General features: G+C 40.6%; 3 protein-coding genes across 8 annotated transcripts in view; 1 reads left to right on the top strand and 2 right to left on the bottom strand.

Moving 5' to 3' along the window:
* The first annotated feature begins 229 nt into the window (after positions 1-229).
* tyw5 (tRNA-yW synthesizing protein 5) lies at positions 230-4,641 on the top strand. The gene is made up of 8 exons (XM_087804665.1): positions 230-332; positions 400-554; positions 616-685; positions 862-906; positions 1,377-1,514; positions 1,579-1,666; positions 2,978-3,094; positions 3,154-4,641. Exons 1-8 carry the CDS (start codon positions 252-254, stop codon positions 3,408-3,410), a joined length of 951 nt encoding a protein of 316 aa, XP_087660791.1. The 5' UTR covers positions 230-251; the 3' UTR covers positions 3,411-4,641.
* Positions 4,445-6,865, bottom strand: LOC148068165 (leucine-rich repeat flightless-interacting protein 2-like). The gene is made up of 6 exons (XM_087804666.1): positions 6,664-6,865; positions 6,519-6,568; positions 6,256-6,373; positions 5,345-5,424; positions 5,130-5,234; positions 4,445-5,064 (listed from the first exon to the last, which is right to left on the bottom strand). The coding sequence occupies exons 1-6, from the start codon at positions 6,863-6,865 to the stop codon at positions 4,957-4,959; spliced, it is 663 nt and encodes a 220-aa protein (XP_087660792.1). The 3' UTR covers positions 4,445-4,956.
* lrrfip1a (leucine rich repeat (in FLII) interacting protein 1a) overlaps positions 6,865-18,529 on the bottom strand; it is a 42,538-nt gene continuing 30,873 nt past the window's right edge. For 2 of the 6 annotated variants that reach the window (XM_087804658.1, XM_087804660.1), the window contains 9 exons: positions 15,412-15,438; positions 15,221-15,346; positions 14,207-14,278; positions 13,602-13,772; positions 12,565-12,657; positions 12,365-12,457; positions 12,176-12,268; positions 11,950-12,082; positions 6,865-10,378 (listed from right to left, as the gene is read on the bottom strand). In XM_087804658.1, coding sequence (XP_087660784.1) covers positions 7,494-10,378; positions 11,950-12,082; positions 12,176-12,268; positions 12,365-12,457; positions 12,565-12,657; positions 13,602-13,772; positions 14,207-14,278; positions 15,221-15,346; positions 15,412-15,438 — 3,693 coding nt within the window. In that variant the 3' untranslated portion in view covers positions 6,865-7,493. Of the gene's footprint in view, positions 10,379-11,949; positions 12,083-12,175; positions 12,269-12,364; positions 12,458-12,564; positions 12,658-13,601; positions 13,773-14,206; positions 14,279-15,220; positions 15,347-15,411; positions 15,439-15,629; positions 15,717-16,628; positions 16,701-18,114; positions 18,178-18,529 lie in introns of all 6 variants that reach the window. The other 4 variants (XM_087804664.1, XM_087804659.1, XM_087804661.1 and 1 more) reach the window with 4 other exon arrangements.

Below are 18,529 nucleotides of genomic sequence, written 5' to 3'. Positions count from 1 at the left end.
AACTGCTTTACATTTACCATATAAATAACGTAAATATTACAACTTTATTAAAAACCAAACGTTTCTGTCATTAAAGTAATTAATTAAGTATTTAATTGATTTATACTTTGCTTCTTGAATCTCATTTGTTTTAGTGGCTGTGAAAGATTATTAAAAATATATTTTTGTTTGGTAATACTTTGAACGCGACACACTTCTTTTCTACATCCGGTTACGAACGGAAGTAAACAAAGGTGGCCGGTCCGTATGAAATGTCTCTACAAGAACGAACTCCGGTGCCGATATTTACGGACGTCGACAGAGAAAAGTTTCTCAGAGATATTTATCCAAAGGTGGGAGCGATATAACTATTATTTATTTCATATTTGTTCAACCATGATTTAACGCTGTTATCATCAGCGTGTTCCTGCTGTGCTGAGGGGGGTCAGTCTGGGTCCGTGCGTGGATCTGTGGTCTGTGGACAGTCTCTCTCGGAGGGGAGGAGACCGAGAGGTCAAGATCCACGTGTCCAAGAGTCCGCAGATGAACTTCCTCCACAAAAACTTTATTTACAAGTGAGTAAAACACACACACACACTTGCTAAATAAAACATGTGATCAGTGTTTTCCCGCCAGGACTCTTCCCTTCAGCGAGTTTGTGAGAAGAGCGTCAGAACTGAAGCACTGCGACTTCTTCATCAGTGAGGTGATTGGTCTGACATTTATAATAATAATAATAATAATAATTTATTTATATAAAATGAATTGTCTGGCTCCTGTTTCCATGTTGTTGTTTTTTAAGCACAGACGTGTGTATTTATTGGTAAAAAACTGAGCTTTTTGTTAAAAATTAATTCTTCATTCTTCTCTTCTTCATTTCAGGATGAAAGTTACTATTTAAGATCACTTGGCGAAGATGTTCGGAAGGTACAATGCATTGTTTTAACCTTAATATTACTTAATTATTAGTTATTTTTGTCTCATTTATATTTCTAACTTGTATTTTGGTCTTTAAAAATGTATATGATTTGTAAACATGTCAATTTTCATTGGTAAAACAAAAACACATTTGTAAAACTGAAATTTCTGTATTCACCGGTTTAAAACTGTTACTTTTACGCCTCGCAAAATAATAATAAAAATAATCTCCAAATGCAACTGACATTTAAAAATACACTAGCGATTCAGACATCAGCCACTAGATGGCAGTGTTTTGTAAACATATTTGTAAGAAATATTTGTCACTTCTACGTTGACGCTTTTGACATGACATGGTGAAAGAACTTAATTCGTGGCCATAATTTAGTGTAAGTGCATCTACAAATGTCAATGAGACAAAAACATGATCATATAATATTAGTTTAAAATCAAATCCCAGTCTACCCTCGGACCTGCAGGAACCAGCTGACCTAAAGAAACAGTTCCCGGACTTGGCCCAGGACTTCCACCTTCCAGACTTCTTTGAGCCGCACCAGTTCTTCTCCAGTGTGTTCCGCATCAGCTCCTGCGGTCTGCAGCTCTGGACCCACTACGACGTGAGTGAGTGTGTGTTGACTGACCGTCCCTGATGACCTGTACTGACACCATGTGTGTGTGCAGGTGATGGACAACCTGCTGGCCCAGGTGACCGGCAGAAAGAGGGTGATTCTGTTCAGCCCGCAGGACGCCCTGCATCTCTACCTGTCAGGCGAGTTGGCTGCAAATCAATCAAAACATTCAAATGCATCAGTTAATCTTGACTCTGTGAGGATTTTAATTTCTCCCGAACAAGTCGAGGAACTCCAGCTCACATTCACTATTCCTGCTCATCATATGATCTAAGATCAGTCTTCCTCTGGGCCCCTCCTCAGTGTCAGCAGTCTACAGTTAAATACAGCTTAAGAAGCAAAACAATGGAAAACATGTATGATCCATTTTTAATGTTTAGAAATCCATCAAATGGCGTCAAGGTTATTTTTTTCCTTAAAGATCAACTAATGTGAAACGCCAACTTTCCTGACTCTCATGTGTTAAATATTGAAGTCTTCTCTCCTAGACGCAGTAAGTTCCTCATCATGACCATGTTTTCAACGTATTACTTTATAAAGTTGCTTTGAAATCTGGGCGAACCAGAGGTTACGAGAGTCCATAATGACGTAATAATGGCTTCTCCAGTCAGCTGTAATCACGCCCGCTTTGTTTATACGAGTCCCTGAGAGGTGGAGACTTCATGGATTGATGACGTGAGGTGACACACCTCCAAGTTTGACCAATCACAGCAGATTCGGTGTAATTATGGTAAACAAGATTTAATCTCCAGAAAAACAGTGTTTTCAGTGGGCGGGGCTCGAGATCATTTTCTAATGTCAATATTTCAATGAAAAGAGAGTTTTGTACAAACACACACATACTGATGATACAATAGAGTCACACATCTATTTAAGACACACAACAGCACATTAGTTGCTCTTTTAAAATCAAGAAATATAAGAAGACTTGTTTTATATGTAGCCTGTGTAAAAAGATTTTTTTTATTTTCACAATACAATCCAAAACAACCCATTTTCTTTATGGATTATATTTTAGTTAATTGTGTATGAAATAAAATATATATATTTCTCTTGATTTACAATAACATTTCAAATGTTCTCTGCGTTGGTTCATTTTTATGCTACAATTAAATTTCCCGCCACTAGATGGCAGCAGTCGTTACATGGATACATAGATAAACACTGAAATCCTGTAAGATCCCAGTGATCGCTGAGGACGAGAGGATACAGTCGACTCCAGCAGCTCTAAAAGCTGATATTTATATGTATTCTGGTTAAAAATTAAAAAAAATTAAAGCGGTTGCGGCTTCGTCAAGTCAACATATCCATGTTCCTACTGTATCACAATAAATCGTATTGTTGTCACTGTATCATGATACGTATTGTATGGAAAGATTTTTGCCAAAATACACACACATTGTGATCATAATGTGTTACATTTAAATAAACTATTAAATTTGCTCGTTCAGGTGACAAGTCGGAGGTGGTGGACATCGACTCTCCTGACTTGACTGCGTTTCCCGACTTTGTGAAGGCCACGAGACACGAGTGTGTGCTGGAGCCCGGAGACTTGCTCTTCATACCTGGTGAGACCACAGCGATAACAAGTCTCTCTGTCGCTCTCTGATGCATCTTCTCGCCTCAGCGCTCTGGTTCCACAACACTCTCGCCCTCCAGTTCGGCGTCGGCGTCAACGTGTTCTGGCGCCACCTGCAGGCGGACAGCTACGACAGGAAGGATCCGTACGGGAACAAGGACCCGGTGGCGGCGGCTCGAGCGCTCCAGGGTTTGGAGAAGGCGCTCAACGCTCTGGAGGAACTTCCCGCAGATTACAGGGACTTTTACGGGCGAAGGATGATCCAGAGGATCCAGAAGCGGACTCAACAATCAGACCCACAGTAGAACTCTGATGTCCCGGGTCAGGAATAAACACTCGTGCTCGCGGGTTTTTAATCATTTTGAAAGAGATTAAAACATTTTTGAAACGGTGTTTAAACTTCAGAGGCCTGGAATACAAGCAAACAATAAATCAGCTGATCCAGGTTTTGAGGCGATGGAGGCAGGAAGGGACGGACAGAAGATTAGGGGTTTGAGACAATATCGATACTCCGAAAATTCACAATACTGTGTTGATATTTAACAGAACTGTACCTATTTTGCTCAGATACCAATATTTAGCATTCAGCATTTGTTTTGTTTTTGCATTTAAACCTCCGGCCGCTAGATGGCAGTAGTCCTTTCCTTCGCAGCTAAATGAACAATGAAATCCCCACAAGATCCCGGCATTTACCGAGTATGACAGGATACGGTCGACTACAGCAGCTTTTATTTATTTTTTCCATTCATAATCTGTGGCGCTTCATTTCTTATAGTGGGCCGGGGCTGGAGCCTCTCCCAATGAAGTCTATCTAGTCCTATCGGGCCAGAGGCAGGGGACACCCTGAACAGGATGCCAGTCTGTCCCAGGACACTCGAAGCCACACATATACACTTAAACCTATTGGCAATTTCCCTAAGTTCTCAATTGACATCTGTAAGTTTTTGGACTGTGGGAGGAAACCGGAGTAAACCCACACAACACGGGAAGAACCTATAAATGTGAGGCGATCGCGCTAACCACTGCGCGACAGTGCAGCTAAGTGTAGACTGAGGACGAGAGGATACAATCCATCTTTTAAAGCTGATCTTTGGACATATTTTGGTTTAAAAAAACAAATGAAAGCAGTTACGACTTCGTCAAGAGTCATGTGGTCTGTAAATACTACAACACCAGAGTCAAGTACTCGACAATACTAAACAAATATAATTGTTACTACAGTATCACAATACATCGCATCGTTGTCACGTGTATCGTGATACGTATCGTAACGCCAGATTGTAGATACACACCTCTACAGAAATTGTTCCGAAGCTTTGATGAAGACACACACAGTAGAAACCTGCTGGGATGGATTTATTATGGCCTGGAAACACAAAGCGATGATGATGATGATGATGATGATGATGATGATGATGTCATCACGACCCACAGTTTGACCAGCTGAATGAAACCAGCATGGACCTGCAACCTTGAGTAAAACCAAATGAGTAGTTTGGCTCCAAGGATGTGTGTGTGTGTGTGTGTGTTTGTGTGTGTGTGTGTGTGTGTGGACAAAAAGAAAGAAAAAGAAGAAGCCGTCATTCATTTGTTAAAAACACACACGGGTTCCCTGCAGAGGCCTGGAGCAGGAGCAGGAGCAGGTGCAGGTGCAGGTGCAGGTGCAGGGGTCACCAGGCCAGGAAGGCAAGTTAACATGTGACGAGGCAGCAGGACGGGGTGCGGGGGGGTGAAGGGGGCGGGGCAGTGCAACGTGGCGCGGCGCCCTCTTGTGTCCGCTACGTCTCCAGAGATTCAGTGTGGACTTCATCCTTCAATTGTTCGTTCCGATTCAACGCAGAGAGGTCTGGTCTACGGCGTCTGCGCCATCCCTCGGCTGGACTTCATCTTCTCCAGCCTCTTGTTCAGGTGGCTGTTGTTGGACTCCAGCTCGTCCAGCTTGTCCAGTGCCGAGCGCAGCTGAGGACGAGAGGAAACTTGTTTAACACTAGAACTACGCTGAGAAAAGATGGTCTTCTTTCTACTTCTCTCTGCAGCCTCCTCTTCTCCGCCTTCAGCTCGTCCTCCACCTTCTCGGAGTTTTCTGCAGCCGACTTGTAGCGAGTCACCTGACCTTCTAGTCTGGCCACCTGGAACGCAGCCATGATTGACGAGTCATTGGCCTGCTTTTAGCTCCGCCCCCCACAGAAATATACACATTTGTACGTGTTTTTCTATTGACGGTAACAAGTAAACGCACGTTTTGTTCCAGCGCCGTCACTTCCTGTTCAGCTTTGACCAACTTGAACTTCATGTCGTTGACTTGTCTGCTGGAATCTCCTGAGGGATGAGACGCAGTCGTGATGAAGAAGATCGTGATGCTGGATGATTGACGGATGATGATGATGAAGATGATGGATGATGATGAAGAATGATAATGAAGATGATGGATGATGATGAAGAATGATAATGAAGATGATGGATGATGTTTATTGGATGATGATGAATGAATGGATGATGATTAAGGATGGATTATAAAGATGGATGGATGATGACTGACAGATAAAGGATGATGATGATGATTGACGGATAGATGATGATAATTTATGGTAAATTGATGGATGGATTATGGATCTTTGATAGATGATGATGATGGATGATGATGATGAATAAGATTGATGATGATTGACAGATGGATGATAATGAAGATGGATGATGATAAAGATTGACGGAATGATGAAGAGAAGATGGATGATGATAATGGAGATGATTGATGATGAAGATGGATGATGATGAAGATTGACGGAATTATTAAAATGATGATGAGAAGATGGATAATGATCGACAGATGGATGATGAAAATGGACGAGTATCATGGTAGGATGATGATGAAGATGATTGATGATGAAGATGGATGGTGATTGACAGATGGATGATGATAATGGATGAGTATCATGGTGGGATGAAGAAGAAGATGATTGATGATGAAGATGATTGATGAAGATGAAGATGATGATGGAGAAGATGGATAATGATTGACAAATGGATGATGATAACGGATGAGTATCATGGTAAGATGATGATGAAGGTGATTGATGATGAAGATGGGTGATGATGAAGGTTGACGGAATGATGAAGATGATGATGTGAACCCAACGATCATGTCCCTACTTTGAGCTTCGTTGAGGTTTGGATCTCCACCATTTTCATGAGGACCTTCTGGACTGGAACCTCCTTCTGTGCCGTTTCTCGTCGTCTTCTGGTCCAACTGGGTCTTTAGCTTTTTGATCTGTGTAACAACCAGACGCATCTTCAGAATTACACACAAAACTATATATATATATATATATATTTATCTATATATATAACGTTTTCCCCTCACAGACCGATAAACATGGACGAAAACACTTAGCTATAATCCAGAAGGGTCTCACCTGCTCGATCATCTTCTCTCGCTCGTCCACGAGTTTCCTCAGACGAATTTCTACAAAGGTCAAGAACAGATCAAAGGTCAACTTCGAGCGGCGGCACCGTCAGCCGCCGCGTCATCCCGCATGCCGGCGCTAAATGTTGACGTACCAGGGGGTGGGAGGAGCCAAAAAGATGGTGGGTGGGGTCTGATGCATGCAACGGTGCAGGCATCCACAAGGGGGTGATGGTGAGCAGGAGGTGAGCAAGGATGGATGGGGGAGGAGGAGGGGGAGGAGTTAGCATGCACACACTGCTGGAGAGGAGGGTTGGACGGGACGACGCACAACATGGGACGACTTTCATCCGACATCTCAGGACTGACCAGTGGATTTATTGATATTTTTTGGGGGGAAAATGTATGAACCAGAGGTTTATATGTTCGGGTACAAAACAGGTTATGTTACAATATTTAGGTTCAGTTTGGAATGTAAGCTCGAAAACCAACACAAATAAAAATGACTTGAGCTTTAAAAACCTTCGTCTTAAAATCGTATTTTCTGCAAAAATGGAAAGAATAAAAGAAGTTTCTGGACAAATTCTTCACGGTTCACAACGAAGAAGAATCGAAGAAGTTTCTGACGTAAAGCAGACGTGGTGGAGAAAAAAAAAAGAAAGTAATAACCTGAATTTTAAACATACACTTAATCTCTGAACATCAGCAACAGGCTCTCAAATGTCAACTCTTTTAGGGCCTCGTTGAAATAATGGAATATTATATCCTGAATATGACCCTTTTTACTTTGATGTTCACCCGTAACATGAATGATACCAACAAAAAAGAAAGTTACAATCTTGACTTAAAGTTCCGTGTGAAGCCACAACACAAAGTGAGACGTTCATTTAAAAAAAAAAAAAAGAAAAAAAAAAAGGTAAAAGTGCGACTGATTTTCTAAAGCAAACAATAGTGCAAAGCGTATGGAACATTCCAGGAGTGTCTTCTACGACATCTTACACTCCTCCTTGCTTTTGCCTTTGCCTTTCTTGCCGCTTTTCTTTGACCGCGGCGGCTCTTTGTTGGACGCCTTGTGGTCCGGATTACTTTGGAAGACCGAGGTGTCGATGTCGTTCTCCAAGCGTGAATCTGTCGACGCCGCTTCCTTCGAGAGGTCCTCTGACAATCTAACGTCTGGAGTCGTTTCTTCGGACAAAGCCTTAGAGTCGTCCTCCGACCGGCCACCGACGTCCTCGATCCATTCCTCTGTCGAGATACTTTTCATCGATGGGCTTTCGCCGGCCGCCTCTTCAAGCACTTCTAGAGCCTCCTCGGCTTCTTCCACCTCCGGGTTGTCCTTGAGGTCCAATGCCGAGTCGAAATCCAGCTCGTCGAAATCAAAAGATTGGCCCTCGTCTTCCTCGTCATCTTCCTGCAGAAGGTCCGGTCTAATGATATGGCCAGTATCTTCTGACTCTCCATATACTTGGCCCACTGCTTCGGCGGGATCTTCTAAGGTGACAACCTCGGCAGAGGAAGAGTCTGGTGCTTCATCTACGGCCTCATACTGAACTTCCTGATTCAAACGTTCTCCAGAAACATCTTGATTCGAAACTTCTTTAGAAACATCTCGACTCAAAACCTCTTCAGGAACATCTCGATTCAAAACTTTTCCTGAAACATCTTGATTCAAAACTACTTCTGAAGCATCTTGATTCAAATGTTCCTTAGAAACATCTTGATTCAAAACTTCTCCTGAAACATCTCGACTCAAAACCTCTTGAGGAATATCTTGATTCAAAACTTCTTCAGAAACTTCTTGATTCAAAACTTCTCCTGAAACATCTTGATTCAAAACTTCTTCAGAAATGTTTTGATTCAAAACTTCTTCAGAAACATTTTGATTCAAAACTTCTTCAGAAGAATCTCGATTCAAAACCTTGTCAGGAACATTTTGATTTAAAACTTCTCCTGAAACATCTTGATTCAAAACTTCTTCAGAAACATCTTGATTCAAAACCTCTTCAGAAACAGAAACATTTAAAATCTCTTGAGAAACACATATATTAGCATCAGCTGCATTTTCTTGCTTGATTGTAGTTGAACCAACATCTACACATTGTTCTCCCTCGAGGCCTGGTTCCTCATCCAAGTTCCCATTGTCAGTATGGGACCTTCCTTCTTCCGGCTCCTCTAATCCATCCTTGATGATGCACGTTTTCTCACTGGTGTCAGGAGAAAGGATCTCAGATCGTTTTTCTGGATTTTCAGAAACCTCCATGAGTTCAAGGGCGCTGTCCATGAGGGCTTCATAGTCGGTAGACTTACTGGAGACAACTGGATCAGCAGAGGAATCTTCCCCCAATTTTTCTGTGCCAAAAACACCACTGTCTGTAGTATCAGCGAGTCCAATTTCTGAGTCGGGATGTTTGCTCGGTTCACCGACTGGAGCATCTTCCACTTCCAGACTCTCCTCACCACTCTCTTCCTTGCCAAGGTCTGGTCCGCCTGGAACCAGATCCATGAGACCTTTCTTCAAGGCATCACTATAGGAGAAAATCTCATCGAGTTCCTCTGTTGGACCTTCATCTGGTTCAAAGGTTCTTTGTGCCTCCTCTAAGATGTCCACGATCATCGTAGAGTCTTCCACCTGCAGCAGAGGTTCTTGAACCTCCTCGTTTTCTCTTTCCAGCTCCGTCCTGAGAAGGTTCATCTCACATTCATTCAGTTCCACGTCTGTTCCAGCCTTGATTTCTCCTGTTATAAGCTCATCGTTAGCGTTTTCTCTGGATGTTTCAGCCTCTTTATCGTCTCGACTTGCTTGCTTAGTAATGACTTCTTCAGCTCCATCTTCTCCTCTCTGGTCCACATGTGACTCCTCAGTGGGTTCTCCTTTACTCCCAGCCTTGGTTTCTTCTCCCATCTGCTCAATTGCGACTTGATTCACCTGAGAATCAGCTTCTAGGTCGACTGTGAGATGATAATCCTGGACAGTATGGATTTGATTGTCCATCTGAGGTTCTAGAGAACAGTGAGGCCCATTTTCAACTGAAGACCTCTGCTGTTGCTCAACATCTCCTACTGTAGAACCTTCGACGTCGACTTCGGTTTGGATTTGATTTACTATCTGAGGTTCTAGAGGACAACTGTGAGGCTCATTCTTAACCGTAGACCTCTGCTGCTCCTCAACGTCTCCTACTGTAGAACCTTCAACTGCTTTTGATTTTTCTGTCTCGTTTTGTTTGTTGACTTCTTTTTCTTCGTTAACATCCGTCTGCTGCTTCTTCTCCTCCTGAGACACGTTTTTCTTTTTGCCTCTACGTTTCTTTTTCTTCTTTTTGCCTGAAGATGGCTGAGATGTATCCATCGGCTCCTCAGCATCTGCTTCAGTGGGACCAGGCTCCAGGTTCTGGTCAGTGTTTGTTATGTTGACAGACGTTTCTGGTTCCTCTTCAAGGTCGGGGCCTGGTGGACCCTCTTTAGGGTCTTCTGTGATGTCACCAGCCGTTCGTTCCAGCTCCTCCGATTTGTTCCGGTCCCTCGTAGGTTCCACTGTTACTTCCCGAGTCCTAGAAGAACTTTCTTGTTCTAGTAGGATGTCACCAGCAGGTGTTTCCTGGTCTTCTGACTCTGGTGTGTTGCTCTCTCCCATAGGTTCCTCAGTCCCGGGAGAGGTTTCTTCTAAACTATTTTTGGTCTCCTGCACGTCATCATTTGACTTCTTGTCTTGAACATCCTGTTTCTGAGCGTCTTCCAAGTCTTCCAACATCTGTCTATCCAGCAGTTCTGTCTCTTCACGAGATGTGCGGTCGGGTCGGCTCGGGTCGGCGAGTCTGCCCTGACACAATCCTCGCTCCTCGTCTTCTCCGGATCTGAAACCTTCCGTGTGTCCTGGGAGATCACGAAGAGTAAATGGTGACTTTAAACAATTTCCCAAACTGTCGGCCAGAAGCGCGACAGATGAAGAGAAAGACCCGAAGCACCAAAGAGCAGCACGGAGCCTGAAGAGATCACCAGAAGCACCAGAGACCGGAAGAGAAGATGATTCCCGGTCGATCGAAAGAAAAGAAGAGGAAAAAAAAACCCCCAGCCTGAATCAAAGTCCATTCAAATCACCAAGATGTATAATATGATTGACAGTCCTGGAACAAGATTTCTATCATAACAACACGTGATGAGATTAGGACGAGCAAGCAGGAAGTACGAATCACAACTAGAGGCGAAGAAGCCGTGAAACATGCAGTTAGAAGCTGAAATGAACAGTCGTGAGAAGAAAACTCACAACTCGTGAAAGTGAGGAATCGAAAGAGTGTTTTTTTATGCAGTTGAATTGATTAAACTCTTGCGATATGATCTCAACTTGTGTTTAAAAATATACATGTGTTGATGTCATCACTTCCATTTGACGTTGTGAGATTTCCTTGTCACAGTAGAAACAAAAGTAACAAACAGCACTTCATTCCAAAATGAGACAAACATCAGCTCATTTGATGACTAGTATTTACTAACTCACGTCACATTTTCTATCTGCATCATGAAAGAATTTTAGGTTTAGATTATAATAATATTTACTAATAATTTAATGTCAAAACATAAATTATTTACCTAGAAAATGTACTTTTCTCCATAATTAGAAATAAAAAAATCTATGTTGACCCATAAAAAAGGTAGAGTTCTGACGTAAAATATATACATTTTAAATAAAGTTATTTTTAACCCAAGTGTTATCTCAGGGTCAAGGTGACCCGAAGGCCCGAAAACTAATGTGTTTGTGGTATCCCTTGTGTCGTCTCTGGTCAAGGTGAACGACCTCCACCACTGCATATGTATTTATGGAAGCCAGGCAGGTCGCTCACCTTGACCCAGAGACAACACAAAGGATACCACAAAGACATTTTTTTTTCGAGCCTTCGGGTCACCTTGACCCAGAGATTACACCAGGGTTAAACGGTCTTAACTCACGTAGTAGAACTCTTAAACTTTTATTTTTAAAAGTGCTCATCACTACCAACCAGCCGGCGACCTCCAGTACTGAACAGTGTAGCTCATGTGCAAGTGTAAAGTTGCAGTTCATTAAGTGTCCACTAGAGGCTAGCTGGACAAAGACTTGGTCGGCAAAGACTGTACATTTTTGGACCAACCACGACCACACGTCATGTTTTCTTCGCCCAATTATAATTCAGAACTCAACCTCTAAACCGCCTTAGCAGAAAACGGCAAGAGTACAAACTGGATTCAAAGTGAGTGAAAAGGGGCCAAAAATATTTTATCAGTGAAGGTCATGGGCCGAACGAGACGTGTATATTTACTGAACAGTCTGTATTTGTTCTCTTATAATTATTCTGGTTTTATTCCCCGTTATTCCCGCCTTGACATACTTAAAAGAGTTTAGTGAAATGTAATCATTGTGGAATGAAAGGCTTTATTGTTTTGACTTCTTAAAAAAGAATGAGGGGTATTACCCAGCATGCCGTTGCCCTCTGCAGGCGTCGTTTGCGAAGTCGGTTCTGAATCTCCCCCGGACGTCCCGTCGTGCGGCGTCTCCGCCGTGTCTCCGTTTATGTTCAGGTCCGGTCCCAGGACGATCCCGTGTTTCTGTGGAAAAGACCAGAAGCGTCACGAGTCTATTCCACGAGTCAAACGTGACGGGTTGAGACCGAGATCCGTCCTCCTACGCCGCCTCTGTACCTTCAGAATATCCTTCAGCTGCACCACCTCTTCCCTGAGCTCGTCCCGCTCAGTTCTGATGGCGTCTGTGTATTCTTTCTGTCGTTCTAAGGCCTGACGGCGAGCGGAGGATGAAGAGCAGAGACAGAGAAGTGAAGCGAAGGGTCACAGGTGGATGGTGAGCAGGATCATGCAAAGACGCCGTTGTACCCCGATTTTTTTATCCTTCCACTCCACCGTCTCCTGCAGGTCTGAGATCTCTCTAGTGAAACCTTCCTGTTTGATTCGCAGCTGGCGGATCTCCTGACGGACGTTAGTGGAAGAAGAAGGAGGAGGAGGAGGAGAGGAAGTGAGTGAAAAGAAAAGAGTGAAGGAGCAGCGTGGAACCCCCGGAAGTCTTGTCGACTCACGTTTAGCAGCTCCTCGCTCTGTTTGAGCGTCTCTTTCATCTCGCTGCACTGGAACTGAAGGAGCTTGTGAGCTTGTTTCTCTCGCTCGTGTTCCTGCAGAGACAAAAACACAACTTTTGACTTCAAAATCTTTTAAGTAGAGGCGTGTATTGGAAAGAATCTGGCGATACGATGCGTATCAAGATGTAGCATCAACAATACAATATATTGTGATACTGTAGGAACAAGTATATATGTGTAGTATTGTCGAGTACTTGACTCTGGTGTTGCAGAATCTACAGACCACATGACTCTTGACAAAGTCGTAACTGCTTTCATTTGTTTTCAAACCAAAATATGTCCAAACATCAGCTTTAAAAGCTGCTGGAGTCGACTGTATCCTCTCGTCCTCAGTCATCGCTGGGATTTCTTTGTTGCTTTAGCTGGGGATCACGTAATTACTGCTGAACCAGAATTATAATTGCAACGAATGCAGTGAATATTTATGTGTTGAATGTGAATTAAAATCAAATTATTTTATTTTATAAATAATTTTATTCAAATATAAACCATGATAAAATTATGATAATAAATTTACAATTTGATTTTCAAAATGGAACATTTTTGTTTAATAACGATTCAGTATTGTGAAAAAAAACATATATCAATATTATCCTGATATTATCTCACAACCCCAGAGTTTAAGATAAGATAAGAACAACAATTACACAAAGTCTTGAATATTTGTAAATAAGAAATTCAAAATATTTTATTTCATGCACACTTTATTAAAATAAAACCACGATAGAACTTTGATAAAAAATAAAATGTGATTTGAACGCAAAATGTTGTTTAATATCAATACAGTATTGTGAATAAAAATTAAAAAAAAAAAAAAAAAAATTATTTCAATATGAATAGGCTTCAATAACAACCCCAGAGTTTAAGATAAGATAAGGAATGCAGATAATCTACATCAACAATAAAGATATACCCGAATACATTATTAGTCTATCAATATTTTCTACTTTAAGGTTCTGTGATCCAACGGTACCGACCTTGACTTTGTCCTCGTACTCCCGCCTGGACTCGGACAGCAGCTCCTCCAGCTCCATCATGGAGTCCTTGAGCGTGTCCACCAGGTACATCAGGTTGTTCTTCTCGTTGTCCAGCTGAGCGTTGGACACCATGGCCTTCCTGTACTTCTCCTCCACCTCCCCCAAGGCATCCTGGTCAAAAAACACACTGGATCAGACTCACACAAAGGACCCGCTCTAGTAGAAGAACTCACATTTCTCCGATCCTTCAATCTCTTGACTGGCTGCCAGTTTCTAAACGATTTATTAAACGACTTATGTAAAGTAAAGACCATTTAATTTAATTATTATTTATTTCATTTCACTTGTTTAAATTATTACATTTATTTAACAACGTTCATTGGAACTGACAAACTCTTGACAACTCTCTAACCTGAAAAGCTCCCATAATACTTTGCCGCCCAGCCAATTTACTACTATACTGTGGATCAATTTTCACACAGCAACATAGAAGTAGACTTTAAACACAGTATAGCAGCGACCAATCAGCAGTCACATAATAGAGCAGCTCGTAGAAAGGCATCATGGGAGTTCACCGTTTTTTGCTGGAAACTAAGCTAATGTACCTTCACTTCTTTAAGGTTCTGTGTGTATTTGGATTCCACATCTTGAATCTGATCCTTCAGCTCATGAATCTCCTGGTAGATGGAAGAGCAGCAGCAGTGAAGCAGATCGACGAGAGAAAAGCGGGAAGAAAAAAGAAAGTGGTTACAGAAAGTGAAGCGATAGCACTGCCGGCTACATTTGTGAAACAATGATATACATCACAGGGCTGTGTATCGTGAAGAATCTGGCGATACGATACGTATCACGATACACGGGATACCATGTATTGTAATACTGTATTAACAAGGATATATGTGTAGTATTGTCGAGTACTTGGCGAAGTTGTAACTGCTTTCATTTGTTTTCAAATATGTCCAAACATCAGCTTTAAAAGTTGCTGGACTCGACTGTATCCTCTCGTCCTCAGTTACCGCCAGGATCTCGCAGGATTTCATTGTTCCAGTAGCATGAATAGGCTTATTTTCTTTGTGTCGTCGAGTCATTGCTGTGATATTATTGTTCCTAAAGCTGCGAAGAACGTAACGACTGATGCCATCTAGCGGCCACATGTATAATTGCAACTAAAAAATGAACAAACGCCAGGCTATTTGCCAGTTAATCAAAAACTATATATATATATATCTTTATATAATTATATACAGTGTATTATATTGTTTTAAATACACATCTGTATTTAATTGAAATGTAAACCATATAATAACAATGAAAAAAAATGTATGTGAAAGTAAAACATGTAATGGAAATTTTGAAATGAATAAAATAATAATAATAATAAAGGATATGGTATCGCGACATATCGCCGTATCGATATTTTCTAACAGCCCTTAATCATTCTTTTTAAAAATGTAATTATTTTCTGATACTCTTAAAGCAGGTCAAGCAGAGGAAGTACGTGCAAATAAACACACAATAAAGCAACAGCACACAGGCGCACACACACACACAAAAGAAAAAAAACAACACACAAAAGCAAGCTAAGAAATGTACACAAGTAGAATAAAAAAAACACACACCTTGATTTCTCTGATGGACGTCTCCGCGTCCACGGTAATCGCCGTCTCTCCACTTCCTCTCCGAGAGGAAGTCCCGCCCAGTGACGTGAGGGTCCCTGCGGTCAGTGCTGAAGCCGCCCGAGATCCCTGGACACGGACGGACGGTCATCATCTTCATCATCATCATCATCATCACCATGTGTTCGACTCACCTTCTCCAGGTACTCCCGGTCGTCCACCTGTGGAAGAAAAGGAAAGGTAAGAATGGGATTCAAAGGAGACAGGATGGACTTTTGGAGTTAAACAAAAAAAAGAGACAACCAAACACAAAACACAAGCTGAGGTCAAAGGTCACGTGACACTTGACTTCCTTCTAGTAGACACAGTCTGACAAACAACACATCCATCTGCCACTTCCACCTCCACTCACGTCGGGAAAGTCTGGAATAGTGACGTCATCAAGGTCTCTGCTGCTTCCTGCACTTCTCAGGAAACTTGCGACTGAGCCGCAGTTGTCCTGCAACGACCGCCAGGGGGCGAGCGACGACAAACAACCCAGTCAGATGATACGCGACGTGAAAAAGACCTTTATTCTCCTTTATTTTTTCCATTTATGTTCGATTGACATCCATTTTTTTAAGCATGTTTCTCCGATGCATCAACAAGCTAAGTCACAACCACAACATTACTATATGGAAGTATATCAGTGACATCAGAATTACATCAGAATATGAAATGGTTGAATTTAATATTTCAAACATTTTTAAACATTTCATTATTTGTTAGTTTAACTGAATTCAATGATTTCTATATTGAAATGTTGGATTTGTTTTATTGATTGACTTTAATTTAACAAAAAGCAAAATAAAGCAACCAGACAAAACCAATGGAGTACTGAGCTACTTGATGGTGTTCTTTTACGTGGTCATGTGATCTTCTGTGATCGATTTTTAAAGGTTTAGAATATTGACTGTAGAAAATATATTTATATAAAATACTAATAATAAAATATATAAATAAATATATTATTTAAATAAATAAATAATTACCCAATATAATACATTAATGTATTATTTATTATAAAATATAAAAGTAATAATAACACATTTTATTCATAATACATGTATACATAAATAAATATATTATTTATATTAATAAAGACATAATAAAAATACATAATTATGAATATTTCTAAATTATATTATTTTTTATTATTAAAAAATATCTCTTTTATATGAAAAAAATATATAATATATATTTAAAAAGGCCTTTAAATTTAGAAATTGTTGAATTCAAATAAACAAAAACAATTAGTGCTTCTTAAAATGTTCATTGTAATATTTAACAATCTGATGGATACTTTCATACTGCGTCACCGTCTATCTCTCTGAGATGTAAACACTGATTTATCTGTTGTCAGGATTCTCACCACTGGACTGGCTCGAGCTGAACTAGCCCTGCTGGAGGTTCTGGATCCACGGTAACTACTGTACTCTACAGGCTGCGGAGAAATGACAGCGTCGTCAGCTGAAGACGGACTCGTGCAAACAAACACACTTGTCACGCATGAACGCCACCACAAACCAACAGCATCAACACAACAATATTAATATAAATATCAGGACAAATTAATCTCTTACTGGAATCAAAACACCATTTAGTTTGTTAGTTTTCCGTGCATAGGAAGTTAGTTTATGATTAAATGTTGGCTTTTAATAATAATAAAATCGTGGACAGATGTGCAGACACAACAAAGAAACACAACACTCTTTTATAACGACAACTTTTCATGCACATCAGCCACAATAATGTTTCAAATTACTCGTCACGATAGACAAAAGTGGAATAGTAAGAGTCAATAACAATGAAATTACTCTCATTCAGTCATTTGGGAAATTGGTAAAAACTTTCAAAAATATCATTATAATAATGTAAATGTATTCATATCTTGGCTTGTCTGTTTTGGTTTATGGTTTGGTATGAATTCCATAAAATATACTTACAATAATAAGTATCCAAATACGTTTTAAAATCTATAATAATAACAATAAATTTGCAACTCAAGTTGAATATAAATGTGGCTTTTCAAGACCAAACCGTCTGAATTAAAGAACTCAAAATTATGCGATTAAAATATGGAGGTCATAGAATGTGGTTATAGTTATTATTATTATTTTTGTTACTCAAATTAATTAATTTATTCATGCTTAATATCTTTAATTTAATATTATGAAGTTGTTTTCAGTCACCGTTTCTTGAGATCTTGTGTGATTAATGTTATTTAAATTATTTTTGTAAATCATTTTTCTCTCCATATACATTCATAAATAAATAACAATTTGTATCAACACAATGAGCTACAAGCTACACTAAAAGTTGTTCTGAAAAGTTTCTTAACCCCCGTATATAACCATATCAGGGTCAAGGTGACCCAAAAACAAATGTGTTTGAGGTATCCCTTCTGTTGCCTATGGGTCAAGGTCAACGATCTCCTCCACTGCATTCGCCAGGGACACAAACACATTTGTTTTTGGGGGCCCTGGGTCACCTTGACCCTGAGGTAACACAAGGGTCAAGTAAGGTGATCATCAAACAAAGACGATTCCTGAAAGTAGAATGCAGCCAATATTTGTTTTATTTTAATCATTTTTATCGATCAATTTACAGCCTTTTAACTTTTATTTATTACATTTATTCTGTATAGTTCTGACGGTGGGTTTGGAAATATTTCCTGTGGATTTAAACAAAGACTACTCTTTGTCTTTTGACTTGTTAAACTTAAATTTGCATTTAATTCAATCATTCAAAACCAAACGTGCAAAAGACAAAACACGTGATCGTCGTGAATATATATCAAACCATGCAGTCGCGTCGCAGACAAAATGCGGCGAACAATCCATAAAAAAGAGTCTTACGTGGGAAGGTGGAGCCACGACACGCCGAGACCCACTACAGAGACTCTCTTCATACAATGAACTCTGCCCGAGAATGACACCAACAAACACACGTTAAACATAAAGAGTTGCGCTTGAAATCATTCACAATTTCTTGCAAAGTTGTCCTTAATAATTCAAGTTATGTATTATCTCGAGTTTAAAAACTGCCGCCATGAGTCAAATATTCAGTGTGATTTAGTATTTTTTTTAAAGTCCCAGACGAGTGCTTTTGGAGACAGAGAAGTATCAGGTGGCCACGAGAAGTGATAAGTACTGGTGTCAGTTACTGCTGACTTCAGGCTAAGAAGGTGAACAAGGGTCAGTGTATGAAAGACAACAGAGCTGTCGGTAAAGCTGACTGAGTGACCTGGAGGATCGCGAACAAAAGGACCTG

Source organism: Callionymus lyra, chromosome 12 (assembly GCF_982586985.1).
Source record: "Callionymus lyra chromosome 12, fCalLyr1.hap1.1, whole genome shotgun sequence".
NCBI classification, from domain to species: domain Eukaryota; kingdom Metazoa; phylum Chordata; class Actinopteri; order Syngnathiformes; family Callionymidae; genus Callionymus; species Callionymus lyra.
Note: the sequence above shows the minus strand (reverse complement) of the source record. Positions and strands in the feature narration are given on the sequence as shown.

What these genes read in the sequence shown, in the direction of transcription:
- LOC148068165 (XM_087804666.1), bottom strand. Translation starts at nt 6,865, where the DNA reads ATGTCGGATGAAAGTCGTCCCATGTTGTGCGTCGTCCCGTCCAACCCT. An exon ending in TTGGCTCCTCCCACCCCCTG is followed by an intron (nt 6,569 to 6,663) that starts GTACGTCAACAT and finishes TGACCTTTGTAG; the next exon opens with AAATTCGTCTGAGGAAACTC. An exon ending in AGAGGAGGCTGCAGAGAGAA is followed by an intron (nt 5,065 to 5,129) that starts GTAGAAAGAAGA and finishes TCTCGTCCTCAG; the next exon opens with CTGCGCTCGGCACTGGACAA.
- tyw5 (XM_087804665.1), top strand. Translation starts at nt 252, where the DNA reads ATGTCTCTACAAGAACGAACTCCGGTGCCGATATTTACGGACGTCGAC. An exon ending in TCAGAGATATTTATCCAAAG is followed by an intron (nt 333 to 399) that starts GTGGGAGCGATA and finishes TGTTATCATCAG; the next exon opens with CGTGTTCCTGCTGTGCTGAG. An exon ending in GCGACTTCTTCATCAGTGAG is followed by an intron (nt 686 to 861) that starts GTGATTGGTCTG and finishes TCTTCATTTCAG; the next exon opens with GATGAAAGTTACTATTTAAG.